General features: G+C 37.1%; 13 protein-coding genes across 13 annotated transcripts; 3 read left to right on the top strand and 10 right to left on the bottom strand.

The window, feature by feature from the left end:
• Positions 1 to 52: 52 nt before the first annotated feature.
• C9374_008249 (uncharacterized protein) lies at positions 53 to 982 on the top strand (the record flags this gene model as incomplete). The annotated part of the gene is made up of 1 exon (XM_044698304.1): positions 53 to 982. The coding sequence occupies one exon, from the start codon at positions 53 to 55 to the stop codon at positions 980 to 982; it is 930 nt and encodes a 309-aa protein (XP_044545872.1).
• A 126-nt stretch (positions 983 to 1,108) lies between these two features.
• Positions 1,109 to 1,816, bottom strand: C9374_008248 (uncharacterized protein; the record flags this gene model as incomplete). The annotated part of the gene is made up of 1 exon (XM_044698303.1): positions 1,109 to 1,816. One exon carries the CDS (start codon positions 1,814 to 1,816, stop codon positions 1,109 to 1,111), a length of 708 nt encoding a protein of 235 aa, XP_044545871.1.
• Positions 1,817 to 2,066: 250 nt separating this feature from the next.
• On the top strand, positions 2,067 to 4,103 carry C9374_008247 (uncharacterized protein; the record flags this gene model as incomplete). The annotated part of the gene is made up of 3 exons (XM_044698302.1): positions 2,067 to 3,578; positions 3,631 to 3,899; positions 3,965 to 4,103. 3 exons carry the CDS (start codon positions 2,067 to 2,069, stop codon positions 4,101 to 4,103), a joined length of 1,920 nt encoding a protein of 639 aa, XP_044545870.1.
• A 2-nt stretch (positions 4,104 to 4,105) lies between these two features.
• C9374_008246 (uncharacterized protein) lies at positions 4,106 to 6,015 on the bottom strand (the record flags this gene model as incomplete). Its single annotated transcript, XM_044698301.1, has 2 exons — positions 4,106 to 4,522; positions 4,579 to 6,015. 2 exons carry the CDS (start codon positions 6,013 to 6,015, stop codon positions 4,106 to 4,108), a joined length of 1,854 nt encoding a protein of 617 aa, XP_044545869.1.
• A 130-nt stretch (positions 6,016 to 6,145) lies between these two features.
• On the bottom strand, positions 6,146 to 10,476 carry C9374_008245 (uncharacterized protein; the record flags this gene model as incomplete). Its single annotated transcript, XM_044698300.1, has 7 exons — positions 6,146 to 6,504; positions 6,576 to 6,670; positions 6,767 to 7,845; positions 7,945 to 8,187; positions 8,275 to 8,590; positions 8,738 to 8,893; positions 9,242 to 10,476. 7 exons carry the CDS (start codon positions 10,474 to 10,476, stop codon positions 6,146 to 6,148), a joined length of 3,483 nt encoding a protein of 1,160 aa, XP_044545868.1.
• Positions 10,477 to 11,110: 634 nt separating this feature from the next.
• C9374_008244 (uncharacterized protein) lies at positions 11,111 to 13,617 on the top strand (the record flags this gene model as incomplete). Its single annotated transcript, XM_044698299.1, has 2 exons — positions 11,111 to 11,292; positions 11,547 to 13,617. 2 exons carry the CDS (start codon positions 11,111 to 11,113, stop codon positions 13,615 to 13,617), a joined length of 2,253 nt encoding a protein of 750 aa, XP_044545867.1.
• Positions 13,618 to 13,663: 46 nt separating this feature from the next.
• On the bottom strand, positions 13,664 to 14,941 carry C9374_008243 (uncharacterized protein; the record flags this gene model as incomplete). The annotated part of the gene is made up of 1 exon (XM_044698298.1): positions 13,664 to 14,941. The coding sequence occupies one exon, from the start codon at positions 14,939 to 14,941 to the stop codon at positions 13,664 to 13,666; it is 1,278 nt and encodes a 425-aa protein (XP_044545866.1).
• Positions 14,942 to 15,107: 166 nt separating this feature from the next.
• C9374_008242 (uncharacterized protein) lies at positions 15,108 to 16,112 on the bottom strand (the record flags this gene model as incomplete). Its single annotated transcript, XM_044698297.1, has 1 exon — positions 15,108 to 16,112. The coding sequence occupies one exon, from the start codon at positions 16,110 to 16,112 to the stop codon at positions 15,108 to 15,110; it is 1,005 nt and encodes a 334-aa protein (XP_044545865.1).
• A 67-nt stretch (positions 16,113 to 16,179) lies between these two features.
• Positions 16,180 to 18,993, bottom strand: C9374_008241 (uncharacterized protein; the record flags this gene model as incomplete). The annotated part of the gene is made up of 2 exons (XM_044698296.1): positions 16,180 to 16,793; positions 16,887 to 18,993. The coding sequence occupies 2 exons, from the start codon at positions 18,991 to 18,993 to the stop codon at positions 16,180 to 16,182; spliced, it is 2,721 nt and encodes a 906-aa protein (XP_044545864.1).
• A 517-nt stretch (positions 18,994 to 19,510) lies between these two features.
• C9374_008240 (uncharacterized protein) lies at positions 19,511 to 20,816 on the bottom strand (the record flags this gene model as incomplete). Its single annotated transcript, XM_044698295.1, has 2 exons — positions 19,511 to 20,193; positions 20,339 to 20,816. 2 exons carry the CDS (start codon positions 20,814 to 20,816, stop codon positions 19,511 to 19,513), a joined length of 1,161 nt encoding a protein of 386 aa, XP_044545863.1.
• Positions 20,817 to 21,290: 474 nt separating this feature from the next.
• On the bottom strand, positions 21,291 to 24,034 carry C9374_008239 (uncharacterized protein; the record flags this gene model as incomplete). Its single annotated transcript, XM_044698293.1, has 2 exons — positions 21,291 to 21,835; positions 21,907 to 24,034. The coding sequence occupies 2 exons, from the start codon at positions 24,032 to 24,034 to the stop codon at positions 21,291 to 21,293; spliced, it is 2,673 nt and encodes an 890-aa protein (XP_044545862.1).
• A 595-nt stretch (positions 24,035 to 24,629) lies between these two features.
• Positions 24,630 to 25,506, bottom strand: C9374_008238 (uncharacterized protein; the record flags this gene model as incomplete). Its single annotated transcript, XM_044698292.1, has 3 exons — positions 24,630 to 24,891; positions 24,951 to 25,140; positions 25,206 to 25,506. The coding sequence occupies 3 exons, from the start codon at positions 25,504 to 25,506 to the stop codon at positions 24,630 to 24,632; spliced, it is 753 nt and encodes a 250-aa protein (XP_044545861.1).
• Positions 25,507 to 25,568: 62 nt separating this feature from the next.
• On the bottom strand, positions 25,569 to 26,524 carry C9374_008237 (uncharacterized protein; the record flags this gene model as incomplete). Its single annotated transcript, XM_044698291.1, has 3 exons — positions 25,569 to 25,666; positions 25,757 to 26,194; positions 26,314 to 26,524. The coding sequence occupies 3 exons, from the start codon at positions 26,522 to 26,524 to the stop codon at positions 25,569 to 25,571; spliced, it is 747 nt and encodes a 248-aa protein (XP_044545860.1).
• Between the last annotated feature and the right edge of the window lie 78 nt (positions 26,525 to 26,602).

The raw sequence follows: 26,602 nt of genomic DNA, 5'->3' as shown, positions 1-26,602 counted from the left end.
TTGAACATTTTCAAAGATTCAAAACAAAAGAACAACATTCCACCCTTTCGTAATGAAATTCTGGCGAGAGAATTGGGCTCACAGAGAAGAATTGATCATCTCCGAATTGAAAACCCATCATTTTGTCATTTTAGATAATTTTCTCACCTTCCGCAATGATGATGCAAAGAACAACTTCTTTCATCATATTTCCACGTTGCGAGATAAAAACGAACTGATCCGAGAGGAATCCTATATGGAGGATGAAGAAACAGGACAAGTAACTTCAATAAGCACCAATCCCTTCTACACTCTTCAAATGACTCCAAAACACTTTTCCGACGATGAACCGATCAAGAATGAATTGACGTATTTTGTTGAAACTGTTGGCACTTGGTTTCAGAAATTACTTTTTGAAAAGATCTTTGATTCAACGAACAATAACATCATGAATGAAGCTCATCGGGCTGGAAACGAAAAAGAAAATACAGGAAATACTAGTAACGCTGAAAGCAAGTTCTTTTTTAATAAGGTCGCTCTATGTGAAGATTTCAATAATGATTTACCATTACATTTCGATAATTATTCGAATGATTCCAGGAAAATTACAGTTGTGTATTATTGTACCCCTTATCGAGAGGAGGAGAATGGAGAAAATTCAAACGATTTGGACATGAATGGAGCGAACAAAAGAAATTGGACTGGTGGAAATCTCAGAATTTATAAACCTTCCAAACACTTGTATAACAATTATTGGGAGAGTGAAAAATTGGACATTGAACCAAAATTCAATCGAGCAGTTGTGTTTTTCAGTGATACGGTGGTTCATGGTGTGACAGAAACGTTACCAAACGATTCATCAGATGGATATGAGCAAGTACCGTTGAAGATGTCACCTCCTCGAACGACCATCACTACATGGATTCATTGTAATGACATGTCACGTATTTGTGAGGACAAAATATTGCATCAACGACAAATGCTCAAGTTTTTCCAACCTTAACAATTGGGATGAACTTTTCAATTTGACAAGTCAGATCATTGCCGCAACATAACAACAACCATAAAGAATCACAAACACCACATGTTGCACCAATCCTAAATCAATCTAGGACAAAACACTAATTTATTATTTTGTGATCAAATAAGGAGTATCTTTTGGAAGATATGTAATGTTCTTCGAGTTAGCAAGAGTGTTTGCAATTTCCTTACTGGCTTCAATTTTTCTCAGCTCAATGAGACCAGATCCAGATTTTTGCATGGCTTCAGAAATCATTTCGGCTGCCTTAGCTTCACCTGAGGCCAAAATAATTGCAGCATCCTTTTCATATCTCGATTTTTCGACAATAAAGGCCTGTCTTTCAGCCTCTTGTTCAGCAACTTGTTTCATTTCAACAGCCCTTGTAAATTCCTTACTGAAACTTAAATCAGTAATGGAAACATCCACCAAATCAATATGGAATTTTTGTAAGGCTCTATCTCGGACCATCTTTTGAATTTCCTTTGAAATTTGTTCTCTTCGTTGAATAATTTCTTCGGCCTTGTATCTAGCAATTACGGCCTTCATTACTTCATTACCCACTGACGGAAGAATACGCTCATCATAATCGCCTCCCAATTCTTTATAAATCAATGGGAGTTTCTCAACAATAGGACGATGCAAAACTCTCAATGTAATATTCACTGTTTGTAAATCTTTTGTTCCGGTCTTGGTTGAAATTTCTCTTGGACGAATTCGTGTATCAAAGAAGATGGGTTTCTGAATGAACGGAATTTTAAAGTGTGTTCCTTCTCCAGCAACATAATCATCACGAATACCTCCACCAACGTAATCCATCAAAATTGCTCTCTCACCTCCATCCACTGTATACAAACATGATAACCGAGTGCAAGCGCACCAGTTCCGGCAAAGGTTGCAGCCGTCATGAATTTGAGAGCTTTATCGAGTGCGTGATGAGCCATTTTGTGTTTAGAAAATTTTTTTAATCATGAAAAAAAATAATTTTGATTGAATCGCATAGTTATTCTTGTGCTTCGGAATTCAATAATTATTGAAAAAGTGAAATTATGCAAATTGTAAACAAATAATGAATGTAACGAATAATCAACAGGACGATGCTAATCATCAAGTTGTGGTAGATACTACCGAATGGGTTCATGTACTCGGAATTCATTTGAAACAGGCTTTATGGTATTCAACGTATTCCATCAATGGTATTGTACCATATAATTTCAAACATGATGACATACCAAGACAAGAGTTTTCTACAATGAAGCGGAATGGTAAAATAATGAGAATAGCATTGGATTTAATTGAAGAGTGTAATACAAGAATCATGAACCTTTCAAAGAACAATAACATTATGAATTTCTTGATAGACTGTAAATTATTAGAACGAAAATTTTGTAAATTAGTATTCAAATTTTATGCCATCACCAAGATGACATGCACACGAAAATTAGATTTACTCATGAAATGGTTGTATTTATTTACGAGAAAAATTATCACTCCATTGAGGATATTGCATGTCGTAATTTTTACATCCATTCATAATTTTGGTGTAGAAAAGGAGAGCATCTTAAATGGAAGGTGTTTACTTGTGAGTCCCGATGAGAACACTCCCTTACTGTTAACAGTGACTTGTTTGATTGAAAAGTTTTCCAGTAATGTACGAGTGTTACAGACGTTATGGAGACATCTCTTCAATTCTTTCAAAGAATTGAGGAATCATTCTACCTTTCTAGAAAGACTTCAATGGATAATCTCGTTTAAGATAGTGAGCTACTTGTTAACACAACACCCACACTGTAACCCATATTTGAAGCATTTGATTTCCGTATGTGAACACAATGTGGATCATGATTGGGTCAGTAAAAATTTAGAAGGGTCAAACGATGCTAATGACATGTCAGACCGATTCATCCAACAATATATCAAATTCACGAAAATTTATAGGGCAAGTCATATTTCAACACGTGTGGCCAAGAATGTTGTGGCTGAGCTTTTTCGGCGCGTACTTGATCAAAACAAAGGAGATGAAATGGAGAATGAAGATTCTATTCTCAACAACTTCAATATGTGTCTCAATTCCGTTCGAGCCATTGCAAACAACTGCAAAACTCATTTTCTGAACAAATTACGCCCAGAACATGAAGACAGAGCACTAAAACTTCGCTTCACTAAGGCCTATCTTTATAACTCATACATTGTATGGAAGCAAATAATTCAATATCAAGGTTCATTCACATATGACTTGCATTCACCTCCATTTTGGAATTCTATTTCTTCACACTTTGACACTGTAGCCTACTATAATGGTGCTCCTCTCATTTTGTGTTTAGCTCTCGAATTTTTAGCATTTAGATCTGTACTCTCGAGCTTGGACAACATACATGCTGATTCGTCACAATATTATCAACAGAACAGTTACGAAACGATTGAAGAGTGTATCAATTTTTCAATGGACCTTATGGCTCGTCTAAAGCAAGAAATGAATGCTAGCTATGAAATTGACACGGCTACTGTCATAGAGGAGAAAATTCTGAATTTCTTGGGGAAATTCCACTTGAAACCTTCGAACTTGCGCAAGCCCATTTTGGTACGTTGAGAACGTGTCGATGCATTTCATTGTTAACACAACTCTTTATTAGGATTTACTTTTGCAATATACCTTTGCTGCCTATTTTCTCATTCAAAAATTCGAGGGCTATGGAAGGAGTATGCTTCACAAACAGATTATTCTCGACAACTTTCCAATGAAGCACTTGTCAGATTTTCTTAATGGTAGCACCGAAAGAGGAAATCACTATCGCAAACAATTAGCAGAACTACGATATACCTTACACCATGTCTCGCATCGTCAAGAGAATGAACAGAATGTGCTTTCTACCTTAATGTTTATTTCTAGGTCTATTAGAAGGTGAGTGATTTATATGACACCAGTTCTTAAAACGTTTAACATGCTCTGATTGACATTGGAAACAGATGTTCCTCAAAACATCCACTTGCTGTGTGCTTCTTTGACATGTGGACTCCCATTCTTCAGAAATATTTGAAATCAAAGAGTGAACAAGGAAGCTTGGCATCTCTTTGTGAAATTATTTCATTCAATATTCTGGAATAATTTCATTTTGAGGCAATGTGACTTGTCGTAACTTCAGTATTAACGCTTGAAGAATTCATGGTCACCCATGAAGTACTAGAGTCTTCTTGATATGCCGAATCACCCTCAGTTTTCAATAATTTAGAAGAATCACTTTCAGTGTGACTGTCACCACCTTCTCTTCTCTCTTTGAGAGTCTTAATATGCTTTTTTAAGCACTTGTAAATAACCTTAAGACAGACGCCATAAAATTCTCTCAACTCGTAACGGTCAAAATCGGCATACACTACTCCCATAAACAAGGCAAAAATTGCAATCTTCCCAATAGAATCACAAATCAAAGCAAACCCAGTATTTGTACGCATATAAATAATGGCCAGTAGATAAGAGATGGAAAATATCATGAGAACGAATGTGGCATAGAATACAAATCTCACAAACTACACCCATTTGAGAATTAACAAGAATTGGTCAGGAATGAATAAGAAGCACTTACACCTGTTCTCATCAAATTCACATCACTAATTTTCTTCATGACAATGTATGCCCACATTGCTCCAATCACAAAAAACAGAGCTACAATGAAACCTAAACACACTTCGGCGATTAGCAAGTAAGGTTGTGACTCTTCGTTCTGAGTTGCAATCACTACAGAAGAAACCACTCCAACAGCTAAGAACAAGGCCATCAAAAAAGCATGAACCACGTAAAAACTCTTTGGAGATTGTCTATTCTTTGCCAATGAAATCAATCGATATAAATCCAGTAACCACGAACAGACGCTGTACAATATTGTCACGAGTGCAAAATATTGCACATGTTTTGAAATGAGTATTGAAAGAGGTGGTGGTACCACAACAACAATCAAACTGGAAATTATGGACAAGGTCGAACTAAGCATGATACAACTACTTGTAATCAAACTTCCAGAACGTGTCTTCATAATTTTCCATATTTTAGGAATAAAGAAACCAAACAATAGAGCAACAAATGTCAGTGGGAAAAGCGCAATTAGAAAATATTGTTGGATGATATCGTCCTTGAGGAGAGATGTACTACATGAAAATGCAAAAGTATTAATAGAAGGGCAATAGCATATAAACGAAAAACTACTGAAATTGGTTAAAAAGGGAGTTTGAGGAATAATTCTAACAGTATCCACTAAAAAGGGTACCCCAAAGATATCCATTCCACAATATTGCGTACTTGTAGGAAAAGCAGTCAACATGGCTCTTGCTTGATCATCTCCGGAGTTTGGAGATTTTAGACACAAATCTGGTATTCCTTCCGATTCGCAATATCTACAATAATTGATCCAATCCGCCAATGTGCTTTTTCCATCCGTCAATGAATTTACAATATCCTCTACATTATTAATTTTTGAATCACACAATAATTGTGAGCAATTCATGATTCCTCGTTCCTTCTGTAATTGTTTTTCATAACTTCCAATCGTTTCACATAAATTATATTGATTTCCTTTTGGGCTCAAATTCACCTCGTTTTGCTGAGCGAAAAATGTTTGTTGATATCGTACAGGAATTTCATAAAACTGAGCTAGCACCACATCTGAACATGCAAAATTGGATGGAAATTGAGGATTGGTGAATTTCAAAATGGTATTGGTTTCATTGAGTGGAACGAGACCAAACATGATACTCAGTGTGTGGTTGCAATTGGAAAATCGTAAACTTGTCGTAACTGGCAGTGCTGAGGCTCGTACTCCCGATATTGAAACATCGAGATCATTTGAAAAGAAGCTCATGACAGTCCGAGGAGCACTAGCAGAATCAATAGAAAGAACAGTAGTTGTGTGATTCGGAATGTTGGATGATTCCATCTTGATGACCTTCGCTGTGCTCAATGATGAAAAAATCAGAGTAATCATCAACATGAAGAACAGTGTTATTGGGGTTCTCCAACATTCACTCATTTTTTGTTTGTGGAAAGAAATACGAAAAGTGAAATAAGTGTTCTGGAAGAGGTGAACTCTAGATTTGGATTTTCAGAAACTTGTTATTATTGATTGAAGAATTTCAGTTACAAATTGAAAGCACCATACATTATTTCAACAATGGATGAAAAACAGGCTCACTACTACTACTACTGATAGTGTTGCTGTTCTGATTCGGCACTGTGTTTTGTTTTTGAGCAGTAGGTTTGTGTTGTGAGGTGGATGATGGAAGGTGTGAATTTGGAAAATGTGGTTCCAATGTTGTGGAAGATGGTGGATGAGGAGATTCATGAAAATCAATGACCACAAAGGTACCCAGAGACTTTTTGATCTCTTCTTCTTCATGAGGAGTATTTGTAGTCGTTGTTGTTGTTGACGATGATGATGATTGCATCATACCGTGTTCTTGATTCTCTTCTGCTTCAGATCCTCGAGGCGATTTTAATCTTTTGGCGATCCAGTCAATTTCTGAATAAAAATGGTTTGAAAGAATGTTAAGGTTATTTAAAATAATTTCACACAAATTATTTAGAACCTACCTCGTTCCTGGAAGGGTAATTGAAACTTTAAGCAATCTCTGACATGTTTCAGCTCTGCCACAGACATGAGCAACCGTTCTTCATCCAATTTGGCTCTGGTGTAAGATTATTAATATTTCAATAATGTTCAATTTTCATGAATCAATAAATGAACGCTAAAGGTTGGAATTATTTTGTGTTTTCTTACTTACTCTAGTGCCATGTTCTGTAACACGTTCAAAACAACATCGACAACATCTCCCAACTTCTTTTCTCGCTCTATCCATTCATGTCCTTCAGATGAATAGAGATGGTGTGAGGTTGCCATGGCATGTATTGAGGGTGAAGGAGAATTGAGAGGTGTCACACCCTTTGATTTTGGCTTGGTCGATGAAGATGGGAATAGCTGTTTAGCAAAAGCTCCCAAATTTGGACTTGCGGAAATACTATTACTGTTCTTGTGTTTGGGAGTACCTTCTTGCTTTCGAGAAGGTTTAATAGTTCTCTCTGTGACTGGAACATCTTTGGTGAGCCTGGGGAATAACGAGCTTGTGTCAAGTTGTGGATTCGATTGTGACTTGGGAATGACCGTCACAGAAGAAGTTCCTCCATTATTGGCACCATTATGATGATTACTACTGGCTTCCATGGACGGTAATAAACTTGTTGGTCTTGCACGTGACTCGAGTGCTTGTTCTACGAAAATATGTACATCCTCAACGGGTGGATATCTCATCAGTCGTTTCATACAATAGCTTGAATCCGAAGAAAGTAAATGTTTTCTTATGAAATGCAACATGGCTACTGAAATGTGCTCAACCAATGATAAATCGATATCAGATGCTGAGATTAGACTTTCAGATCTAAACCCACCACAATCAGAGAAAATTGCATCCCACAAAATGATGGCGTCATCAATGTGAAACTCTCTTCCAAAGAGCAATCGGACCCATCGAATTAAATAAATTTGTGGTTCAATGCACATCTTTGTCAAGTGACGATGCAGGTCTGGGTCTTTCTTCTCGAGTAGAGTGTTTTGAATCTTGTTTGAAATTTTAAAAATTGGTGTTTCATAGAGATCCATCTTTCGTTCTATCATGAGCATATTATCGAGAGGGCCTTTAGTACTAATGTTTGGAAATGGTCTTCCCTGAGGGCCTTCTCCAACAATAAAGTATTCCCTCATTTTGGTCATTAATTTCTCAAACAAGCAGTAAGCGTCATGCTCTAGAAAATTGCGATCCAATAATTTCATGAGTAATTTAAGGTCAGGATTTTCTTCCAATAGATGCTATAGAGTGGGTGAAAATAAATTGGAGAAGTTGTCGTATTTCAAGGGACACATGTGTTGTGTGAAAAAGGTGACCTCCCTTCTGAGCTTGCTACATACCTTATAATTTTCAATATTTTGAGCATCTCTGTACACAACCAAAAGAATGGGGGAAAGTAATTCATGCATGCCCTGTCTATACGAAAGGTCAGTATTTTCTTTCGACCATACAAAGAGCATTCTTTTGAGTAAATTTTGAATTTCATCAGTTCTGAAAAACGGATATTCTGGATACAGCCGTTTCAAATCTTGTACAATTGTTTTTTCAAGCTCTGAATTTTCAAAGAACTCGGACCACGGATTCTTTTAAGCATAAAGTCAGAAAACATTTACAATTTCAAAGTGTTAAGATACCTTGAAATTATACTAGTTAACAATTTGAATACCTACGGATTGTGATTGTGAGAGAGGGTCACAAAAAGTAACATCTACTTCATCTTCTGAATTTGCAGAATTTTTAGTCTTTTTTCTTGGATCATTTTCATGCTTCTTGAGAAGTTCTTCATATCGTTCACGATCATAATCTATTTTCGTTATCCAATGTTCCTTTCCAAACTTTTCAGTCAGTGGCAAAACTCCGAGAAAAACTCTCCAAATTATTGAACGAATAGTGGATTGACCAAGATTTCCCGACAAGGCTTTTGTGCATAAACTTTGAAGTAATGTATTCGGATCTGTAGAGCTATTAATTTGTTCAAATTCTTTCCTATTATTTTCATAAATGATTCATTGTTTCATTGATGTTATGGTATAAATTCATCATTGTTATTTCATCAACCACCATATTCCAAGTATCATGTTCGCATTCGCATCATGGCCAATATATTTCTTCCGACCTCGATTGAACACTTACACTTGTGAGTGAAAGTCATGAACTCGGACCGACAAAAAAATCTCTTCTCCTTCTTCATCACTCATTTTTTTAGTTCTCACAGTTTCGATGATTTTTTCATAAATATGATAATCATCCATTTGGAAGGCAAAAGGCTGTGTCAAAATTTCAGAGATACTTCAGAATTGAATAATATTTCAATAAATATTTAGTGAATGCGTTTATGGTGAGGCAGCTCGCATGTTCGATTGTCACGTATTTTTCATGAATTCGACAGGTTAACAAAACAGGATCTTATTGGCACCTAAAAACAATGAAAAAGCTGATATTTTGTTGTATGTTACAAGAATTTAAGGAATATGAGAAAGGTAAGTGGACTTGAAATTCTCTACACTAATGTTTCACTTTTCTTTTGAAGCCAATTGTTTGAGTAGTCGTTGATTGAACGATTCGTTTTCGACAACGACTGGTGTTTTTTTAACAAAGTGGTGATTAGGCAACAGTCTCTTCCTATTATTCACAAACCAGGTTTCGAGTTGATCCTTTGTCATGTTCACACATTCCAATAAGGTCTTCTTTTCATCATCGGTAGGATACGGATTGTTCGAGTGATCATGAAGCCACTTGGTCAATAGTGCAATATCTGCTTTGGCAAAGGTTGTTCTTTTTTTTCTTGGTTGAGGTGTGGCAGTTCTTGATTTGGAAGCACTGCTTGTTGCCTTTCTTTTACATGTAGTGGTAGTAGAGGACTTGGAATCATCTTCAGTTTCTTCATCTTCTTCTTCTTCTGTAGTACATTCATTGTTTTCTGTTGAGGAAGGACGAAAATCGGAATCGGAATCATTACTACTGTTCGAGGATTTTTCACTCTCAGAATCTTCATCTGCAGATGCACGCTTTCTCTTTGTTGAGGCCTTTCCTCTTTTCTTGGTTTGAGGGGAGGACAACACTGGTAAAGCATTCTTTCGAGACGAGGAAGATTGTTTCTTCTTCTGTGCTTGTGATCGAGTCAGAATGTGACTTGCATGTTCGTCTTTCTTCATTGAGGAGGACGAAGACACAATAGAAGGAGTGCTTGCCGAAATTGAACTGCTACAGGATGAGCCAGCGTTGTTGTTGTTACTATTCATCATTCGAGTATGTTCCTTCATAATGAGAGCGCTTCGAACATCATTTTCAATTTTCTTTAGCTCTTTCATGAGATTCAAATCATTGACACTGAAAGAGTCTTCCAATAAGGTTTCAATATTCTTGGCGATGGATTCCAAGCTTGGTTGATCAAAGGTGTCTTTCTGAATTGCCATCATTTGAGATGACATGTTCGATTTGTGGTCTCTATAATTCTTCAAAGGAATGATATTTACAGAGAGTGGAGAAGGAAAAGTAGCTTCCTTTGTCAAAGGCGTCTCAAATCTCGATGGAGTACTCAACACAGAATCAGAACTCAAGGCATCGAGGGAATAAGAAGTTTGAAAATCAAAGCCTAAAGATGACGACGACCATGAGTTGTACCCAGTGCTGGATAAGGAATGAAGTAAGGATGAATTATTGTTAGAAGTGTACATGCAATCTTCAAAGGCAAAGGTTTCACGTTCATTGAACAATGAAAGCAACGAATCGCTTGCCTCAGGAGCAGATAAGAGAGAAACATTTCCAAAGAGTTGAGATTCACAATTAAAAAGATCGCCATTGGAATGCTTTTCTGGATTGTCTGAGTTATTGCTTGGCGACTGAAACAAATTCATGATTGGATGTTGCATGGTGTCAAAAGAATGAAGACTTGATGATGTTGTGAAATAAGGTACTGTTGCAATGTTCTGTACACAGTATTCGTTAAGAGTGAAATGTTTTTTTTTGATCTAGTGTGATGTCCAGCTTGAAAGGTGGCGTTTAAGGTTTTGCATGGACCCATCAGAAAGTTCCGACATCACATCAAACTGAACATCATCATGATGGGATTACCAAAACCATCTTGATGGACAAAGTAAACTCGGTGGCTTCGCTCTCACACTGGAACGATAAATCATGACCCTCTTTCTTGTTTTTCATGTTTCAATCAAAGATGAGATGAAAGAGTCATTCAATTTTCAAGCTCAAAGATGAACTCTCCAACGCAGCAAGTTCAGCTTCAGAATTTAAAAATAAGTGCATCACAAAAAATTGCTTTGGCTCACAACAAGTGTTTACAACAAATTCAAAAGCCAAAGTCTATCTCGCTGCGAATAATCAATCAGCCTTGCGTACACTTGCCAGTATTAAAACTCACACAATTTTGTTGGTGTACCCGAGAGTATTTTTTGTTGTAGTTTTATTTTGTGTATCATCATCAGAAGCCAATATATTATTATTTTAAAATAGTAATAACATCATCATCATCATTATACAGAGATCAATATGAGTGGTACAAACAAGACTCCTTTGGGAGGATCAGGTAAATTAGTGATCCCAGGATATATCCAAAGAAAGGGTCAAATGGGTAAAAGCGATGTGGATGATAAATTGGAAAAGATTATCAGTGCCATTGATCAGATCTATCAAGAAAATGCTTCATCCTTGTCTTTCCAAGTACTCTACACGTAGGTTTTGTTTGTATTTCACCTATTGATGTTTATCAATTGCCATGACCTAACTTTAAATTTCCATTTTGATATGGAAATAACAATGACTGTTATCATTCTATGAACATGTAATTGTTGTGCTCTTTTACACATCCATGGTTCACTCGTCATCTTCTGCAATTTCCAAATATTGAACAAAACATTTACGTCATCATTGATGAACATTGATGAACACATTTGCACACACGATTTGATAACATTACGTAACACAGATCGGGTTATCAAATCGTGCTTCACAAGAACGGAGATGCCCTCTATGAAGGAGTGAGGTCAAAACTCTCTCAATATATTCAAGGTGTACGAGAAAAGATTATGGAATGTACCGATGAAGGTTTTCTCAAGGAGCTTTTAAGACAATGGGAAAAACACAGAACTTCCGTAAGCATGGTACGAGACATTCTCATGTATATGGATCGTAACTATGTGAAACAATACAAAAAGACACCAGTTTATGAGCTTGGTATTAAACTTTTTGGACAAGAAGTTTTCCACAAGAATACGCTCGAAAGAATTCAAAGGTTGATTATGGATATTATTTACAAGGATAGATGTGGTGAAGTTGTTGCAGATCGTTTCTTGATGAAGAGTCTTACCCAAATGATGATTGAAATTTCAAAGAAAGACATTTATGAAACTCACTTTGAAAAGAAATTTTTGGATGAAAGTAGACAATTCTATACTAAGGAGGCTAACGATTACTTTGAATCATCTACTGCAACAGACTATCTTAAGAAGGTTACACAACGTTTAAAGGAGGAAAGAGACAGAGTTGACAGATGTATGGATCCTGACACAAAAGCAAAGATTGAAAACGTCTTAAAGACTGTCATGATTGACAAATTCAAGCATAGAATTATTGAAAAAGAAGGATCGGGTTGTATTGTTATGCTTCAAACTTGGAGAGTTGATGATTTGCGTCTCGTTTTCGATGTATTATCTCTTGTTGATGGTGCATTAGATCCATGTGTAGATTTAGTAGAAAACTTTTGTAGAAGTGAAGGCTATCACATTGTTAAGGATAAGGAAAAGGAAGAAAATCCTGTCGATTTTATTGCAGATTTGATTGTTTTGAAGGAAAAGTATGAGGATCTTCTCGTTCGTGCCTTCTCGATCAAGAAAGGTAAGAACGTCATGAGAGATTCCAAGTTCCAAGCATGTGTGAAGAAGGCGTTCGATGACGTGATTAATGCCAATGAAAGATTCCCTGAATATTTGTCTCTCTATGTGGACAGCAAGTTGAAGAAGGGTAAAACTCAAATCAATGAATCTGAATTCGACGTGCTCTTTGAACAAGTCATTGCATTGTTCAGACACTTGCGTGAGAAGGATATCTTTGAAAAGTATTACAAGACACACTTGGCAAAGAGATTGCTCAACCAACGTTCTCAATCAGACGACGCCGAAAAGGCATTCATTGCCAAATTGAAGCAAGAATTTGGTTATCAATTCACCACAAAATTAGAAGGAATGTTTACTGATATGAGATTGAGTAGAGAAACAAACGAGTCGTTTAAGAACTATATCGAACGTTATCCAAACAAGAAGCCTCCAGTAGATTTGAGCGTTCAAGTTTTGACCACTGGTTACTGGCCAGTCACGCAATCGATTGCTGTTACTGTACCTGAGTTGGTGGACAAGGCAGCCAATATTTTCAAAGAATTCTACACCAACGAACACACTGGTAGAAAGGTCACATGGCAATTCAACATGGGAACATGCGACGTGAAGGCCAATGGCTATGATAAGAAGTATGAACTCAACGTTTCCACTTTCCAAATGATCATTCTATTGCTATTTAACGAAAAGGAATCCCTTTCATATGGTGACATTTTGCAACAAACCAAGATCCCTATGAACGAATTGAAGAGAAATATTATGGCCTTGACAGTTAAAACTGCAACCCACCAAAAATTATTGACCAATAGCTCAGATAAGACCCTTACCAAAGACTCTGTATTCACTGTTAACAATGATTTTGAAAGCAAATTGATTAAGGTTAAAATCTCGCCAGTTGTCGTGAAGGAAACAAAGGAGCAGCAAGAAGAAACCAAGCAAAAAGTCGATGAAGAAAGAAAGTGGATGTTGGATGCTGCTATTGTCCGTATTATGAAGGCAAGAAAGACGCTCGAACACAGAGATCTTGTCATTGAAGTGACCAAGCAATTACAACAAAGATTTATGCCATCGCCAGACATGATTAAGAAACGTATTGAAAGTTTGATTGAAAGAGAATATTTGGAACGTTCCACAGAAAGTCGTTCCAAGTACAACTATGTAGCATAAATTATTTTGCCTTTTAATTTATATCATATTTTTATTGCACTTGAATTTAAAAATATGAAGTCTGCACCAACATTGTCACAAGCAGTACGAGTGTTACTGCAACAACAAGAGCGCTAGAGCCAGGCGAATACATTGAGCTTGCACGAGACCACTTGAAAGCAAGTTGGGAAATCATGTTTGAATTGAGCGCTTGTGAAATTAGGGCTGTAATGTTACCCTTCAAGTTGTCGTCAATCAGTATCGTGTTTTCCTTATAAAATTGTTCAATACTGGAGTCTGTAAAATTCAAAGTCTTATCGGCACGAACAAGATCATAGTTGGCTGGCGTCACAAATTGCATGGTCATTCGAATATACTTAAATCCTGGTGAAAATGGCAAGAAAGATGTTCCAAATGCAAAATCTCTCTTGAGAGCTTGATACATGTTATCATTGATTGGATATTTTGGAACCAAATATGCACCTGTCCAAACAAATAATTGATTTGGATTTGTCTTGTTACACACACTAAATGTTGCCATTAAATTATTGAGATATCCTTCGTTATTGAAAGTGAGGCATTCTCCACTTTCCTTATTCATCACTTGAATTCCACCCATTCCATATACATTGGAAATCACAAATTGATTTCTCACATTCACAGGATTAAACATTTTAAAAGAGGGCATGTGAAGTACCGTTCGACATGTCGTTGCATTATCACTTTGTTTCAAAATATTGGCAAAACCATTGGGTTCAAAAATCAAGACAAAACTTTTTCCATCAAAAGCAGTCGGAAAATAAGGAGACATTATTTCCGAAAACAAAGGAACAATCTTATTGTTGCTACTATCACTGCTCGTTGAAGCATTCTTTCCATAAAAGTATGACTCGACGTTATAGCCATTCACGATGAGATAGATGGTACCATTGTATGGATCAAAGGCAATCACTTCAATACGTTCCGAGATGACATTTAAATTATTGGAAAATCGGATTGGAAGCCTAAACGCATAGAATTGAGAGGCAATGGTCGAGAGAGCAGATTCCCGAGAGGTATTGTTGGTCATCATGATTTGTTGTAACAATTCGGATGTACTCAATCGTCCACCATATGTAAAGTTATAGGAAGGAATGCTAGAAGAGAGGGTTTTCATCATCATGGCGTGATTCATGATCGTGATGGTATTGTGGTCGGATGTGGTTGAAAATTCATAAGATGATGATGATGATTGGGCATGTTGAATAATAGCTGCTACGTGATGAACGGAAAATAGAAAGAGTGTGGTGGTAATGATGAAAATGGATATCGATAGTGATCTAGTTGTTTTATGGTGTAAAAACATTTTTTTGAACTTGTGAAAGTTCCAATTTCACATCTCACACAATTTCGTTCTTACTCAATCTGAAGCAATGATGAAATTGTTATGAAATTTAGGTAATTAAAAATAAAATAATATAATTTTGAAAGAGGTTGATGAATTTAATGCTTTTGTATTCTTGTTGAAATAATTACTTGTCACTGAGAGAGCTAATCTTCTTGTATTTTCCAGTGACATCTTCTTTCCACAATGTAACTTCATTGTCAGCTGTAGAGACAGCCAAAATATTTCCAGTCAATGACCAGCTCACTCTCCAAACAACATTATCGAATGCAAGAACTTGCTTACTCCATTGGTTTGAATTTTGGTCTCTTGTCCAAATTATTACAGTTTTATCTTGAGAACAAGAGGCAATAGTTTCATATGGAAGACCAATATTTGGAGCCCAGCTTACATCTCTAACCCAATCAGTATGTCCTTCCAGTGTGGTATCTTTCCATTGATTAATTGATTCATTGTATTCCCAGATTTTAACGAGATTATCACTTCCACCGGAGACCATTCTCTTCACAAACTTGCTACTTTCGGGTTGATCTTGAGTAGGTTGCTGAACCAAGGCACCAGTGTGTGATGCAGGAGCCCAACAAACAGAATTACAGCCAATTTTGTGAGCATCTCTAATGTTTGAGACTCTCCAATTATTACTCTGTTCATCATAGGAAAAGATAGTAATTTGACAATCGGAAGAAGCACTAGCCAAATGAAGGCCGTGTTCATGAGGTGCCCAAGAGATTGAATTTACGCTACTGTCGAGTCTGTAATCAAAAACTTTGGCCCACTTGTGAGTTTGTTGATTTTCCTTCCAAATTATTACTTTATGATCATAGGAACAACTTGCCAAAATCGATCCAAATTGTGGGTGAGCCCAGCTCACTTGCCAAACAGGACCTTCATGTCCCGTAAGCACATCCAACAATTTGGGTTCTTGTTGTTCGGTAGCACCAGGAGCCAAATCAAAAATTCGGATGGTGCAATCACTTGAACATGTTGCTAATCTTTTTCCGTAATAATCAGCCTGTGCATCATGAATCATATCTTGATGGTCGGATGAGAAAGTTTTAACGGGAGCTGTTTGATGTAAAGCCGACGATGGAGATGTGGATGGCATGATAGATGATGAAGGAAGGCTGCTCATTTTTTTTTGATGATGAAAAAAATTGGGTGATGAGGTGGCAACAAAATATTATAGCTTGTTGAGAAATTTAGTGTTCAATTGGAATAATATCAGTCACTGAAATTAAGAGACCCTGTAGTGGTTGTGTGGCATCGTTTGCATCTTCTGAATTGGGTTGAGGGGAATCAATCACGACTCCTTTCAAATCGCTTCCCAGAAGTGAGTGATAATTATTGAGCGCAAAAGGAATTTGTTGTGGAGTGGCTGTATATGAGGAGGCAATCGAAGAAAGCGAAGAAATTAATCGTACAAGTGAGGGATCATCCAAAGTGCTCGAATACTCTTGGAGGACATGTAATTGATCTTCAAGAGTGGAAAGAATATTCTCAGGAGCAATGCCGTCCCAAAACTCGTGTGTGAAAAGTCCTTGAAAGGCGTCATGATATCGTTCGAAGGAGTTGTTTCTTTTAGAATTCTCCAATTCGTAGAGCCATTCGGCATTTTCAAGATTCTTCTCGTCTGTGACAGTCCACAAGGTTTCAATTTCTGAGGATTTAGGTTTGCGGAATCGATCAATGGGTCTTGCAATGAATCTCTCATTGGAAAGTGTACCATCAAAACATGACGCATCTGTCACAATGGAAAGGTTGAAAAGTCGTGCAAGTGTTGCCATGGTGGTGGCATCTTTTACACATGGTCCATCTGTTGGGGTGGGCCATTGCAATTATGCGAGATTAATGTGATTCAAACGGTGCATTAGTTCAATCAAATGGAATTTTGAGTTTTCAAACTTACCCGTAGTGAAATATCTTGAACTTTTCGTTCCAATATTACCAACTTGCGCCTCGCTCATACTCACTCCAATTCGTGTCATGTACTTGATAGCATTCAATAATTCTAGAGATTTGACAATTTTCAGAGCACATTCAATTCCCTTAATTGGAACTTTGTATTCATCATCATTGAGATTTCCAGTGACATAAATCTGAAACTCAAAATTGGTCAATATCTGAAGAGAAGCTTTGTAGATCTTAATCAGTGGAGCAATCGAAGCGAGTGCTTCTGTAAATAATTCAGCCTTCTCTGCTGCCGATTCGACATGTTCAAAACCTTTGAATATGACATGCAGCACACAACATAATTTCTTCTGTAAACCCATCTGGAAGAGCGAACTCATTCCAAAGTTTGACCTTCCGCTTCCAACCCCACTTGCTTTGCTTAATGCCCGAAGGAATTTGGGTCGCTTGCTGCTGTTGGAGTCTCTTCCTGCCGAGTGCCACGATGAGACAGAATTCTTAGTAACACTTGATCTCATGGAGGTGTGTTGTCGACTCGTTAAGAGTTGCGGAGAGTATAATTTAGGGTCTGTACCCTGAATTTCGTCCAATACATGTTCTGGAATGAACGACTTAATTTCCTTTAACCAAATTAGAGTTTCTTCCAAACTTCTGAAAATGTTGTGAATTTCTTTGAAAATGGAAGTAGAAAATTTCACATCATCCAAATTCAAAACTTTGATTAAGGAAAATTGTTCTTCGAGTTTTTTCAATGGTCGCGCTAGGATTGATCCGAGAACGATGCTCAGCACTAGTCCCAACAGTGTAGTCCCCACAAACACCCCAACCGAAATGCCAGAAGTCACAATAACAGAATGTAAAATATCTTCCTCATACACAATCAAATAGACATCCCATTTCAAATTGTCTATGGTATATTTGGAGTGAGAAATAATGTATGAAATTCCATTCAATGAAACATGAGTGAGTGGTGGAATATTGTTTGAATCAAACTCATATTTGGCAAATAATGCTTGCATTAAAGGACCAGCATTTCGATCAGTAATATTGAACAAGTGTAAATTTGTTTCTCCATCACCTGCAAGAGTGTTGATACTTCCTCCAATCATCATTCCATTCGTTTGTGAAACTAAACAATATCCTCTTCCAATCAAAACTATTTTGCTCAAATATGAAACAATTGCACCCAATGACATGTTGATTCTTGTCACTCCAACTGCTTTCTTGATTCCAGAGGCATATAATACTGGATCATAAACCACTGATGAATGATAAATTGCCATACTCGAATTCAATGCTTTGTAGGGTGGTCCATAAACTCCCTCAATTCCCAATCTATTACATAAATCAATGGTTGAATTGTAATAATATTGCTGTGCTGAAAAGAAGGGCGTGTAATCGATCGTGCTGTTCACTGTTATCACTTCGCCTGTCTTATTATTGACAGTGTCTCTGATGGTTCCAATGAAACCTGGAGTTTGATAAGAATAAACCAAATAAGCCTTGGAACCAACTCCAGTGATTGAATAAGTGTACTTGGTTGAAGGATATCCAAAAAAGTATCCACAACTTGTGGCTCCCAAGAAATAATATTTTGGAAAGAGATACTTTCGAAAGTTGTTTTCATTGGCAATTCCCCAATTGTAATCAGCTGCCATTGCTTTTGACATTTTGCCCAAAGGATTGATGACTGCATCCAAGTATGATAAAATCTTTTGATTGCTCACTCCAATCACATCATTTGCCAAATTTTCAATCGCTTGTTTCGACACTACAAATGTGCTGACCCATATGAAAAAACAGCTCATGACCATCAAGGATGCTACCATCACAATAAGGAACCCACGAAGTGGTATGATGCCTTGGACAAGAAGAGGTGCGTCGATGGAGATCCCATCTTCATCACCCGTTTGGTTAAAATCCAGTGGGTTTAGACCTTCTTTAGTGGCAGGAGGTGACGTTGCAGAACTTTTCGAAGTATGCTGGCTGTGGTGTTGAGTACTTGACAGCTCTCCCGTGAACACTCGTAGTGATTCATTGGTTATATTGGCATTCGTTTCCGGAGGCTTTGATGGGATGGAATTATCTGCCGAATATTGTGCCATTCGGGAATTGTGATGAGGGTGATGATTTGAGGGAAAGGAGTCGGAGCTTCCTGTGACTGGAAATATTCGTGTCATGATGAAAGATATGTCATGCAACACTCGGAGGTAAATACAATTTTTCAAATGGAATATTGGTGGTTACTGAGAGATTAAGTCACTCGACTTTTAAAACCTTGATGGAGTGACTGGGCGACTCAATTCTTTTTTAAAAGTAACGAACGGAAAGCAACACAAATCAAACAATGGATATTCAAATCATCTTACTGATAGCTCTCATCTCGCTCGATGCAATCGTAACTTTTGGATTATCTCTCTATGTGTGATGGCTTTTGATGTCACTGCTATCCGAAACGTTTTTGTATGTCAGATCTTGTAATTCTTGTTTTACTTCAAAGAATGTTTGAGGTAAACTATGTATCACCAAATATGAAATAAAATTATAACGTACAAATAGCAACAGATTCTAAGTGTGACAATTAAGCGGTATGGGTTAAATATGTGGTGATGCTTTAAACCCTTATTGTTGAGAATCAATAAAGTCCAAAATCTTTGACATGGCAGCTTTTGCTTCAGGGAAATAGTATTCAAAAATTGGGTGAACATGAATCATCATGTTGTCAGCAGAGACCTTCACAGATGGATGACCTAGGTCCATTAAAAGTTGAATAAATACTTCATTGTCCTTGGATAATTCTTCATCTTTTGAATAAACAAGGTAAAGTTTGGTTGAAAACACGGCCTTATTCACACTGCTCTTCCAAGTGAAAAGAGGAGACTCCTCGTCCTTATACAATCTATGCATAATGCCAATTAGCTGATCGGAAAGCATGATGTTATTTCTCGAATTCTTATTGCTTCGAGTTAGTTTCATACTCAAATCATAGACTCCACCCATCAACACTGCAGCTTTTGGCATTGGAAGATGTTCATTAGCGGCTCTTCGTATAAATTCGGCACTAAGGGTAGATCCAAAGGAACTTCCTACAATGACAATATCCTCAGGCTTAAACTTTGTTAACAACCAATGGTACGCTTGAATGACGTCGTCAACTTGGTCACTAAATTTCGATGCAAATACATCCTTCTTTTGTCGTTCTGCTTCAGTCAGTCCCATAAGTCTGTAATCCACAGAAAGAATATGGGTCAATGTACTGTTAAACCTCTGTTGCATGTGCTCAACAATACTTCTCAATTCCTGGCCTGTGATGATTGATAGAAATGAAATCCATTAATTATTCATATTATTTCGACAATAATTATTATTTACATATTGTGTCAAATATTAGTTCCAATTTGGTAATTAATTCAAAATTATGTTGAAAATGATTTACAACTCCAAACATACCATCATACTGTCCAGCAAAACCGCATCCTCCATGAAGTAACAAGATAACCTTTCCACGACGATCCTTTCCAAAGAAGTGTTCAATATAGAACCGATCTCTCAATGTAACAAATATTGAATTCCTAATTTCAGGCACATGTTCAAAACTTAATGAATTATGAAGAGAAACTGGAGGAGCTAGAGCATGATAGGCAGTATCCCGAATTTCCTCATCCGACATGTGTAGCCTACTTCTCACAAACCGAACCATATTGTACAACGTTTGAGCCTCCAATGAAACTTCCTTCCAATCTGTAGTGGTCGTGCCAATCATACTTGATTCGGGATCTCCTACTTTCATTCCTAAATATTTATTTCTCAACAGCAAGGCATGAAAGAAGGCTCGTGTGAGAAAGACGTGCGTGGAATATTTGGTGTTGTAATTGATCACCAGTCCAACAACCAATAAGAAGGCGAGAATGATGAATAATGATTTCATTTTTTTGTGTCTGTCTCAATCTCCTCCACTTCATTCATGAATGTCCGAAGCTTGACCCTGCGAGATACTGTGAATGAGATCTTCTTGATCCACATGTCATCAGATTCGAATTCGTGGTTTAATCCACATCGTCCATTTCTACGTCCATCACTCGTTTCTACTCAGATGTGATAGATAAGCAGTCCAGCTATGAAGAATGCTGAATCCAGTACTGTTACCTTCGTGCAGATGCCAAATACTACTCTTACAAGATTGAAGACTAAGGACCTTGTGTCCTTAGTTAGAATCCCAATTGGATTCGGTGTACATAAACCTCAATAATTTTTTTTGTGTCTGTCTTAAAACAATTTTGGTGAATGATGACCTTGGAATGTCATGAATCTCATAGTTGACGCTTATCTTCTGTTTCAAAATAATATGGTGAGGGTTTTTTTAATATTTCTTTTCAGAGTTATTTGAGACAGTATGCATTATTTACATCTCAATATGAAGATTTGCTACAGGTTGTGTGTCCAATAGCAAGCCTCTATACTCACATCCCAATTCGGATGAATAATTCGTCAAAACAAAAGGAATATTTTGTGGAGAGCACGTGGTGGCAACAGCAGTTAATACAGAGATGAGTCGAGGTAAGGAATGATCTTCCACTAAATGAGCGTACTCTTTCAGAATATCCAAATTATGATCCAATGCTTCAGGATAATAATCGGGTTCTGTTTTCTCCCAAAATTCTTTTGTGAAAATACAAAAAGCGTTCAAGAACTTGTCAAATGTGTTGTTGCGTTTCGAATTTTCTAATTCGTACAACCACTCATCTTTTTCATGATTCTTCTCGTCTAAAACTGTCCAAATTGATTCAATGTCTGAAAGCTTATCTTTTCGGTAGCGATCTATGGGTCGTGCAATAAATTTCTCTCTCGATAACGGGCTGGAAAAACATGAGGAATCAGCAACGACAGACAAGTTAAACAAAACTGCTACCTTTGCCATTTTAGAAGCCTCCTTCACACATTTACCAACTGTAAATGTTGCGATATTGTACAAAGGAAATGTTTAAAAAAATTACAATGCTACAGATTGACAAACATACCTATTGCGAAAAACCTTGAATTTTTGGTTCCAATGTTACCGATGTCTGCTTCACTCACACTCACCCCAACGCGAGGAATAAATTGAGTTTGGTTGATCGATTCCAGAGTTTTTACAACTTTCAAAGCACACTCCAACCCTTTTACAGGTACCTTGATGTCGCTACGGGAACCAGTAATTACTATTTGAAATTCAAAGTCTGTTAATATTTGAATATTAGCTTTGTATAATTTGATGAGTGGTGTGATGTTTGAAATAGCCGATGTAAACAATTCAGCTTTTTCTGAAGATGACTCCACATTCGTAAAACCTTTGAAAATCACATGAATGACACAACAAAGATTTGTATGCAGTCCCATTTGAAAAATAGTTTTCCCCAATTTTCCACCTGAATTGCTCAAGGACTTGAAAAGCCTGGATCCTCCAAGATGCGATTGAGAAAGAGAGGAAATAGACGCTTTGTTCATGTTGGAAGCTACTGAATTCACTTTGGTAACTTCAATGGATTTTACAGAGAGGCTCTTACTTGTTTGAATTTGTTCAAACACATAGTCAGGAATGAATGTCTTAATTTCCTTTAACCACACCACCGTGTCCCCCAAGCTCTGGAAAATATTGTTGATCTCTTTGAACGGTGATTGCCAAAGACTTATCTCATTCAAGTCCAATACCTTGATTAAAGAAAACTGTTCTTCCAACTTTTTAAGAGGCCGGGCAATAATACTACCTAAAACAACGCTGAGAATCACACCCACAATTGTTACAGCTGCAAAAACGCCAATTGAAATACCTGACGCTACAATCAGAGAGTGGAATATATCCTCCTCATATACGATTAGATATACGTTCCATTTCATATTGTCCATAGTATATTTTGAGGATGAGACAATGTAAGAAACACCGCTGTCTCTAATGTATGAAACTGGTGGAATCATATTTTGGTCATTACCGTACAGCATGAAAAGTGATCTCATGAGTTTTCCTGCATGTCGGTCTGTAATATTGAACAAGTGTAAATTCGTTTCTCCATCTCCTGCAAGAGTGTTGATACTTCCTCCAATCATCATTCCATTCGTTTGTGAAACTAAACAATATCCTCTTCCAATCAACACTATTTTGCTCAAATATGAAACAATTGCACCCAATGACATGTTGATTCTTGTCACTCCAACTGCTTTCTTAATTCCAGAGGCATACAATACTGGATCATAAACCACTGATGAATGATAAATTGCCATACTCGAATTCAATGCTTTGTAGGGTGGTCCATAAACTCCCTCAATTCCCAATCTATTACATAATTCAATGGTTGAATTGTAATAATCTTGTTGAGCTGAAAAAAAGGGGGTATAGTCTATTGTGCTATTATATTTGATAACAGCACCAGTCTTGTTGTTAACAGTATCTCTGATGGTTCCAATGAAACCTGGAGTTTGATAAGAATAAACCAAATAAGCCTTGGAACCAACTCCAGTGATTGAATAAGTGTACTTGGTTGAAGGATATCCAAAAAAGTATCCACAACTTGTGGCTCCCAAGAAATAATATTTTGGAAAGAGATACTTTCGAAAGTTGTTTTCATTGGCAATTCCCCAATTGTAATCAGCTGCCATTGCTTTTGACATTTTGCCCAAAGGATTGATGACTGCATCCAAGTATGATAAAATCTTTTGATTGCTCACTCCAATCACATCATTTGCCAAATTTTCAATCGCTTGTTTCGACACTACAAATGTGGTCACCCAAATAGAAACGCAACTCACAACAATTAATAATGCTATCATTGCACTAATGAAAAGACGAAGAGGTATACATCCCCACCATGAGCCTGATTCCAACTCCTCATGCAGTTTGTTGGTTGATTGTTTAATTTCACTTTTCATCATATGATCACTGTTCAGAGGCTCTCCTGGCATTACTTGTATGGACTCATTAACCGGAGTATTCGAGTGCTTGATGATCTGAAACGATGAGGTTGATCCTGCCACAGACATGTTGGTCGTGCTCGCTTCTCCGTTTTGAGGTATCCTATAATTCTTATTGGGCAAATTTGTTGTTGGATGCGACGAATGACCTGCTCCAGTTACTACAATACTCCCCGTGCTTTCCGAAGGGAAAATCCTGGTCATCTTGTTCAGAGGTATGAATAAGGCTTATTGAGATCAAAGATGTAAAACTTCACAAAATTTTCAAGTAAAGTTGTTGATCAAGTTATCAAGTTGAACTCGAATAATGCGTATGATGACGATTCAAAGGTATTGATGTCCTCTATTTTTTCGGTACGAGTTAGTTACAAGCTCGCTGAATCCACAGTAAATTTTAGCGCCCTTGTTTTTTTGGGCCAAACTGGAGTTAAAACCCATTTCTGCAAGAACACGATTTCCATTATTGAACTTCCATCGTGTTCTTTCAGAAATGGGTTTTAACTTCCATTATTTGATGGATTCATGTACCAAGTCGTATCATCTGTTAACAAGATTAGTTGGCGACGATGATACGAGTTTTCATGATTTGAAAAGCCTTTGATTAACCAAATTGCAAGTGTTGATACAATAAAGAGAGTGAACCAATTAATGTGGTCCGAGATTTTTAAAGAATTGATAGCATCATCAGCCAATCATGATGGAAGTACAGGTTCGGAACCAGTTAGTTGAATAACAATTCGCCATTTGTGCATTTTTTTGACAAGCAGACCTGCCAACTTGTGGGCGTTGGTTACAATATTTATTGTTGTGGAGTTTGTTGTCTTTCCAGCTTTTCAATACGTTCTAACATGGAGAGCAATTGTGATTTGAGGAAGGAATTTTCATCCTCAATAACACGAACACGCTTAAATGCGAATGATAATTGTTTGGCTGTCAAGTATTGGATGAGACTCTTGGTTGTTTCATAGGAAGCAACATTATAGGGTGAAAGTCCTCGTTTGTTGCGAGCATTGACGTCAGCGCCATTACAAATCAAGAGTTCAATGATTGGAGACCAATTTCTATGAAAGATAATGAATAACTCGACTGTTAACAATATAAGCGTCATTTGTAAACTCACCTCGATGCAGCATAATGAAGACCAGTATCACCATCATGATCACACAAATCAAGCTGTGCTCCCTTATCATATAACAATTTTGTGACCCCAAAGAATCCAAGTTTACAAGAAAGCATAAATGGAGATCGATTGAAGCTATCCAAATAATCCACACCAACGTTTCGCTGAGAAAGGAAGAAGGTAAGTAGCTCTAAATGATTATTGTACACGTTCAGGATATGATCAGTTGATACTCATCATCAATGAAATACAAACCTTCATTTGAATTCCTCACAACTGCATGCAAGGGACTTTCATTGTTAGGACCATGTTGCAAAGACAAGTCAATGAGGTCCGCATGACGTTCCATCAAATATCGTACAATGTTGTAACGATTGAACTTGGCAGCACTATACAATAGATATTCGTTCTGATGACACTTCTCTCGAATGAGAACTGTACAATGTGTTTCAAAGAGAATCTTGAATGCCTCGACATTGTCGTGACAGCTCAGGAAAATATAGAGGCTACTTCGTCCTGAAGCGTCTAGTTTGTGAGGTTGAGCTCCGAAATTCATTAACTTGGACAAAGTGTGAATATCTACATGTTCTTTTTTGCACTCGGACCACAGTGCCTTATTCAATGAGTTCTTTCAATGTTGGTTTCGTTAGCAAGAGGAGGCAATGGTCGATTTAAGGAAGATCTAGAAAGGAAATTGTACATGTCCTCAATCATTTCTAAATATTTGGTCGCAATTGCATGAGTGAAAAGTCAAGAAATGAATCCAAAATAAATGTTCACGTTCAACCAAATTATTATACACTTACCTAATGATCCAATTTTACAACACAACTCGTATCCATTCAATGAATAACTTATTAAGCTCTTGGAAGAAAAATTATTAGCTCTCACTAGAGATGAAATGTTGTGGTTGACAAAATCGTTTAACATTTCTGGTGAGTAGAGTAAAAGTCGGATGTCATTGTCATAGAGAGTCTTGACAGTGTTAAGGTCATTCTTACTCACTGCATGTTGAAATTCTACCAACATGGAGCATGGTAAAAAGACATCATTCGACAAGTGATATTGGAATGCACAATGGTCACTCTCCAACGACTTGAGTGTTGTGAAGAATCGTTGAATCTCATTCTTAATATGCACATTTTCGATAGTGTTGGTTCCTATATTTTCTCTTGTGAAAGGAGAGGTTCCGTTGTGTTCGCGAAGCCATTGTGTAATTAATTCCTTTTCATAGGTTCTTCCATCTAAACACAAAAGTAGTTTCATCAAATTTCAAATAATTTGCGATACATTATGAATATAATTGAATCAACGTCAAACGATTCATACACAACTAACACTTGTAAACGGAATGGTAACTTACCAGCTGCAATCACAGGCTCACTCATGATCGTGTGCGAAATTGGACAGAATAATTCGTCGGAAGGATTGAGAATGGCAGAAACGCCCGTTCCGAATGCGTCCTCCTCGTAGTTAATTAACGAAGGCTCGTTAGGAGCATGCTGCACGCTCATCATCATCATGTCTTTTTGTAAAGCTGTTGTGGTGGTGGTTGCTGTTACACTCATGGTCATTATTCAAATAAATAAATATTAATACAAGAATATGTACAATTTAGGAGAATGGATTCTCGTGTTATTGGCCACAGAGAT

This window comes from Naegleria lovaniensis (genome assembly GCF_003324165.1).
Source record: "Naegleria lovaniensis strain ATCC 30569 chromosome Unknown tig033, whole genome shotgun sequence".
NCBI lineage: Eukaryota > Heterolobosea > Eutetramitea > Acrasida > Naegleriidae > Naegleria > Naegleria lovaniensis.
This window is presented reverse-complemented; position numbering and strand designations above follow the sequence as displayed.